The sequence below is a fragment of the Clupea harengus genome, chromosome 4 (genome assembly GCF_900700415.2).
Source record: "Clupea harengus chromosome 4, Ch_v2.0.2, whole genome shotgun sequence".
NCBI lineage: Eukaryota > Metazoa > Chordata > Actinopteri > Clupeiformes > Clupeidae > Clupea > Clupea harengus.
In genome coordinates, this window is record NC_045155.1 from 24,825,892 (window position 1) to 24,833,391 (window position 7,500).

A 7,500-nucleotide genomic window follows, 5' to 3' on the forward strand; every position below is an offset into this window, starting at 1 on the left:
TCTCTGTCTCCCCCCTCTCTCCCTCTCTCTACCTTCACCATATTTCTACCTTCTCTCCATTCCCCCTCAAATTCAAATCCACTCAACTTTACTGGCATGACAAACAAGTTACTTCATATAACACTCTACATTCTATGTATATAACACTCTCTCTCTCTCTCTGCGTCTCAGGGGAGGAGGAGTTTGATACCCAGCCAAAGATGGAGAAGTGTGGAAGGGTAGTTAGGTAGTTGGGCGTGACCCCCCCCCCCCCCCCCCCTCAGCCCCCCCCCACTGGGCCCGCTGTTCACTCACGTCCAAATGGCAGGCATAAATTTAGAGCGCCCTCTATTAATACAGACACACACACACACACACACACGCACGCACGCACGCACGCACGCACAGTACAGGCTAGCTTGGCATACAAAAAGCTCAGCTCTTAGTTTCTAGAGAGGGCAGGATTCCCTGCTCAGACGACAGGATTCTCTTTCCAACACACACACACACACACACACACACACACACACACACACACACACACACACACACACACACACAATCCTTCCACCCTAGACAGCTCTAGCCTTGCTCTGCTGGAACAGACCCAGATCAACTCTGCCCAGTTTCACACACACACACTCACACACACACACACACAAGGCACCAGGCCTTTCACAGGGACTTCACATTCAATCATGCCGTGTCCAAGTCGATGCTGTATTCTGGGGAGATGAGTGTGTGTGTATGTGTGTGTGTGTGTGTCCAAAGTGGGCCCCCTGGTCTCACACCCCTACTCTAATGCCACACACACTCCACTTGGTCTTCACACACCCTGGTGTCATGAGTAATTCACAGGGTCGCAAACGTACCAGGAGGAATACACACCAGAGGAACACAACACACACACACACACACACTCTCACAACTCCCAGGGGAACACGACACAAACACACAAAACCCAAGAAGAACACAACACACACGCACACCAGAGGAACGCGCACACAAGGTAAAATAACACAAAACCAAAAGCACACACCAAAATGCTCAAACTCACACACACACACAACACAATAGAACTCACACTAAACCCTTATGTTCTTCTTTATTGTGTAAGTTTCAGAGTTTATCCAACATGACACACAATACATTACCTCAGCGCACATACACACACACACACACACACACACACACACCTAAAACTTCTCAGAGAGAGACAAATCAAAATTACGTAACTTCACATAACTAGCAGTACAGCGCCTGCATCAGCACACACACACACACACACACACACACACACACACACACACACACACACACACACACACACACACACACACACACACACACACACACACACACACACACAGCGGTACAGAGCGTGGAGGAGTGAATGACTAATTGTAAGAGTTTAACAAACTTGAGAGGAAAGGAAAGAGAGAACAGAGAGAACAAAAGAGTGACAGACAGAGACAGAATGAAAGAATGAGAGAAAGGAAAGAATGAGAAAGGGATAAAAGAGTTTTAAAAAGAGTATAAGAGAGAGGGAGAAGAGAAAAAAAAGTAAGAAAGAGAGTTGGAGGAAGAAAGTTAGAGAGAGAGAGTTTAAGAGAGAGAGAGAGAGTTGGAGAGTTTGAAAGAGAGAGTTGGAGAGAGACGAGGGTGTGCCAGGGATGAAAGAAAGAGAGAGGGAGAGAGGACTGAAAGGGTGAAAGAAAGAGAGTGTGTGTGTGTGTGTGTGTGTAGGTCTGGGACTTACTTGCGTTAGCAACGCTGAAGAGGGGTCCGGCCAGGGCCAGCAGGAGTAGGAGCTGGATTTTCATCTTGGACCCGAATGTGTGAAAGCGCGCGCGTGTGTGTGTGTGTGTCTGTGTGTGTGTGTCTGTTGAAGGTCTCCGCACTCAGGGCACAGATCACCAGCGACAGGGGCAGCGGCTCCAAACGATGCTGCCGGTTTGGGTCCGAAAATAAGCCTTCTGCGGAGCGCTGTCTCTTAGTCACACACACTCTCTGGGTGTCTGGCACACACACGCTGAGCGAGGAGGAGGAGAGAGACGAAGAGCGGGCTGGAGCTGGAGCTGAAGGGCAGACACACACTGCTGGGACCTCAGGCAGGAGAGGAGTGTGAAGTGAAGTCTGCGAGCGAGGAAGGGAGGGAGAGGATGATGAGTGTGTGTGAGGGAGTGGAGGAGGGGTGTGTGTGTGTGTGTGTGTGTGTGTGTGTGTGTGTGTGTGTGTAGAGGGGGGAAGGGTGGGGGGCTGGGCAGCAATGGTTAGGTGGTCCTGCCTCTGCTGCTCATGGGCCTGCCCATACGTGTGTGTGTGTGTGTGTGTGTGTGTGCGTGTGTGTGTCTTTACAGAGCACAACCGAATCTAAACTGCTGTCCAGTTACAAACAACTGTCCAAGAACACACACACACACACCTTCTTTTGTATGGCCCATTCTCTCTCTCTCACACTCACACACACACCTTCTTCTGTTTGACCCATTCTCTCTCTCACACACACACACACACACACACACACACACACACACACAGAGACATGAGACAAACATGAGCTGTAATGTCCATCTGGTTCCTTTCCTGTCGCAGACGGAAGCTGCTGCTGGAGATGTCTCTGTAGATAGCTACATTCAGCAACACACACACACACACACACACACACACACACACACACACACACACACACACACACACACACACACACACTAGAGCAGCAGCCAGAGCACAGGAGTAGATCATGGTCATTTCAAGACGGCCAAACTAATCTGTCAGTCAATCTTAAATATATCTTAATTTACATTTTATTTCAGATTTTTGCTGGAAAAATACATATTAGCACATGAGTGTAAAAACACGGGTAGCAATGAGCATTAGAAAGTGTTTTGCAGTTTTAAAAACACTGAATACAACTTTTATAAACAAAAACCACTGGTTGAATGATGAACTGAGCTGTGCTCTGACCCCCTCTCCTGGGCAGTGGCAGTACTGCGGGAACATGATGTTCTTTCCCAGAACAACAGCCGGACTCACAAACGTGCCCCGACTGTGTAAAGCGACGCCTGCGAGTGTTCAGATAATTCATGTGTCCACACATCCCCATCAAGCACATTCTGCTCCCAGGAGAACAGTGCTTGTGTGTCTCCGTGTGTGTGTGTGTGTGTGTGTTTGTGTGTGTGTGTGTGTCAGGCAGTCCCCTGATCCTGGCCTCTTGTATGTTGAGTTTATTGGAGAAGTCAATCAGATATGAACCTGTTTCTCTCTCTGTGTGTGTGTGTGTGTGTGTGTGTGTGTGTGTGTGTGTGTGTGTGTGTGTGTGTGTGTGTGTGCGTGTGTTTGTGTGTGTGAGATAGTCTTACTGACTGAATGAAAGAGGTTGTTGGAGGTGTAAAACTTGAGCTTCACACACATCTGTGGAAATAAAACACCAAAGCCTCCAGTTTGCATCACCAGTCAGAGTTAGCAAACCCATTCAGAGTTAGCATTCCCAGTCAGAGTTAGCATTCCCAGACAGAGTTAGCATTCCCATTCAGAGTTAGCATTCCCAGACAGAGTTAGCATTCCCAGTCAGAGTTAGCATTCCCATTCAGTTAGCATTCCCAGTCAGAGTTAGCATCACCAGTCAGAGTTAGCATTCCCAGTCAGAGTTAGCATTCCCAGACAGAGTTAGCAAACCCATTCAGAGTTAGCATTCCCAGTCAGAGTTAGCATTCCCAGTCAGAGTTAGCATTCCCAGTCAGTTAGCATTCCCATTCAGAGTTAGCATTCCCAGTCAGAGTTAGCATTCCCAGTCAGAGTTAGCATTCCCAGTCAGAGTTAGCATTCCCATTCAGAATTAGCATTCCCAGTCAGAGTTAGCATTCCCAGTCAGAGTTAGCATTCCCATTCAGAATTAGCATTCCCAGTCAGAGTTAGCAGCTCTGAGGTCTGGTCCTCATTCAGCCTAAGGGGCAGATCATGAGGCAGATCATGAGGCAGATCATGCTGGTGTGGCAGTTAGTGGGAGGTTGGGTATGACTGAGGGCCCGTCCAGAGGGAAACGGGATTAGCCGAAAACGGGAACATTTTTTGTCGGATCTGCCTTTTGTACACACAAACACGGCGTTTTGGGACCCCAAATCCGGTTCTTTTTGGAACCAGGCTCCAGAGTGGATACACACACACGGAACGCCCTCGGATTCGTTTTCGTGTGTACAACCGACCCTCTCATTCTCTGACACGATGATGTCATTGCCCCACGCCTCGCAACCTCAGCCTTAACCCTTAACCCGCTGGGTCACTCCATAACAGCAACAACAACAATGGCGGACCACAGAACTTGAAAACGAAAGAAAATGAAATCAAAATGGCGGACTCCAGGCTTGTGTTGGTGCTGCAGAAGCTACTGAGTCTACTAGGGTTACTATAGCAACATCTTCTGCTCCTCTCCTACTATGACGAGCAGCAAATGATCAACAATGACAACCCCATACGCCACGTGCTTTTAGATCAACAACGTGCACACACACACACACACACACACACACACACACACACACACACACACAACCCCATACGCCACGTGCTTTTAGATCAACAACGTGTGCACACACACACACAACCCCATACGCCACGTGCTTTTAGATCAACAACGTGTGCACACACACACACACGCACACACACACACACACACACACAACCCCATACGCCACGTGCTTTTAGATCAACAACGTGTGCACACACACACACACGCACACACACACACATACACACAAACACACACAACCCCATACGCCACGTGCTTTTAGATCAACAACCTGCACACACACACACACACACACACACACACACACACACACACACACCCAACCCCATACGCCACGTGCTTTTAGATCAACAACGTGCACACACACACACACACACACAACCCCATACGCCACGTGCTTTTAGATCAACAACGTGCACACACACACACACACACAAACCCCATACGCCACATGCTTTTAGATCAACAACGTGCAAACACACACACACGCACACGCACACGCACACACACACACACACACACACACACACAACCCCATCCGCCACGTGCTTTTAGATCAACCGCGGAGAGCAACCAGAAGAAAGTTTTGGGTAATAAATACGTTTTGGCTCCATGTCTTCTTCTCCGTTTTCTTCAGTTGTCTGTAGCAGCGTTACAGTGCCACCAACAGGCCTGGCAGATATACTACAGCGTTTCCAGCCGCTTCAGCGTGTCCATGTGTACACAGACATTTATTGACACGATGTCGTGTTTACGAGATGAAAAAAAGTACCGTTTCCGAAAAAGACTGGATTGGTTGAAACTTTGGATTCGTGTATAAATGGCCTGAGACTGGTGCCCTGGTAGATGCTGATCATAAGCACATGATTCATACAAGGAATATATTAATACAAAGCACTTGATTATTATATTCTTAAGTCATTAACAGTGTTTGGAAATGATCTCCATCAGTTGCCTCATGAGGTGTGTGTGTGTGTGTGTGTGTGTGTGTGTGTGTGTACCCCCTGCCTGTGACTGTGACAGGCTCTCTTTTCTACGGCCATCTCGTCTGCGTTCACACTCAGGGGTCTACCTATGGAAAGCCTGGAGGTGCGCGTGCACACACACACACACACACACACACACACACACACACAGAACTCACCTCGTCTGGATTCACTCTGGGGTCTGTTGAGGAAGCCCTGCAGGCACACACACACTCACGCAAACAGACACAGAACTCATCAAACACACACACACTCACGCAAACACAGAACTCACCAAACACACACACACTCACGCAAAAACACAGAACTCACCAAACACACACACTCACGCAGACAGACACAGAACTCGCCAAAACACACACACTCATGCAAACTGACACAGAACTCACCAAAGACACACACACTCATGCAAACACAGAACTCACCAAACACACACACTCACGCAAACACAGAACTCACCAAACACACATGCACACACACTCACGCAAACAGAAATACACTCACAGAACTCACTTAATATACCCATCATCCCTTGAAACACACACACAGACACACCATCTTGTCTGCATTCACTGAAGTCTACTCCGTCAAACAGCAGACTGGTAATTACATCTCACACACACACACACACACACACACACAGACACACAGACACACACACACACCTCCCTCTAGTACCCCCCCACACACACACACACACTCACACACACACACACATATACACCTCCCTCTAGTACACACACACACACTGCACAAAATACTCCCAACCCCCACCAAACAATTCACACTCTCTCTCTCTCACACACACACACACTCTATCTCACTCTCACACACACACACACACTCTGTCACACACACACTCTCTCTCTCTCTCTTTCTCCCTCACACACACACTCTCTCTCTCTTACACCTCCAACACCAACACCCCTGTGTTGCCGAGAGACAGCTTGCTGGCAGGGGGGCAAAGGCAGAGGGAGTTTGAACAGTAGGAGAGGAGAAGAGAGAGTGTGTGTGTGTGAGAGTATGTGTGTTAGAGAGTGTATGAGTGTGTGTGTGTGTGTGTGTTAGAGAGTGTATGAGTGTGTGTGTGTGAGAGAGTGTGATAAATGAGTGTGTGTGCGTGTGCATGTGAGTGTATGAGTGTGTGTGCGTGTGTGTGTCTGCCCAAGTGTGTGAGTGTAAGAGAGAGAGTGAGTGTGCGTGTGTGTGTGATTGTGCCAGTGAGTGTGAGTGTGTGTGTGAGAGTGAGTGTGTGTCTGAGAGTGTGTGTGCCTGCCCAAGTGTGTGAGTGTGTGTGTGTAAGAGAGTGAGTGTGAGTGTGTGTGAGTGTGAGTGAGTGTGCCAGTGAGTGTGAGTGCGAGTGTGTGTGTGACTGAGTGTATGTGTTAGAGAGTGTATGAGTGTGTGTGTGTGTGAGAGTGTGATAAATGAGTGTGTGTGCGTGTGCATGTGAGTCTGTGAGTGTAAAAGATTGAGTGTGTGTGTGTGTGTGTGTGAGTGTGCCAGTGAGTGTGAGTGCGAGTGTTTGTGTGTGAGTGTGAGAGGGGGCTATTCCACCTGTGCCCAGAGTTCCACACAAAAGGCCCTTTCTCCCTCCAATGTGCTGACTGCTCCAAACACCTCCAAGCACGGAACCACCCGGAACAACGTAGAACAACACAAAGTAACTTTGAACAGAACCGACCGTAGAACACTTCTACTCTTCTACCTGTGAAGAACTAGGACTGCAAAGGCCCCGTCCAGAGGGAGGGAGGGGGGGGGGCTGTGTCCTGACTGCTTGTATGTGTGTGTGTGTGTGTGTGTGTATCTGTGACTGTGTGTGTGTGACTGATGTGCGTGTGTATCTGTGACTGTGTGTGTGTGACTAATGTGCGTGTGTATCTGTGACTGTGTGCGTGTGTATCTGTGACTGTGTGTGTGTATCTGTGACTGTGTGCGTGTGTATCTGTGACTGTGTGTGTATCTGTGACTGGGTGTGTGTGTGACTAATGTGTGTGTGTATCTGCG

At 48.6% G+C, this 7,500-nt stretch overlaps 1 protein-coding gene across 1 annotated transcript in view; it reads right to left on the reverse strand.

Annotated features, from left to right (window-relative positions):
• The window catches only part of si:ch211-156j16.1 (uncharacterized protein LOC564557 homolog), an 11,981-nt gene extending 10,179 nt beyond the window's left edge, over positions 1–1,802 (reverse strand). Inside the window, exon 1 of the mRNA XM_031565587.1 lies at positions 1,739–1,802. Within this exon, the coding sequence (XP_031421447.1) occupies positions 1,739–1,802 (64 nt within the window). The remainder of the gene's footprint in view (positions 1–1,738) is intronic.
• Between the last annotated feature and the right edge of the window lie 5,698 nt (positions 1,803–7,500).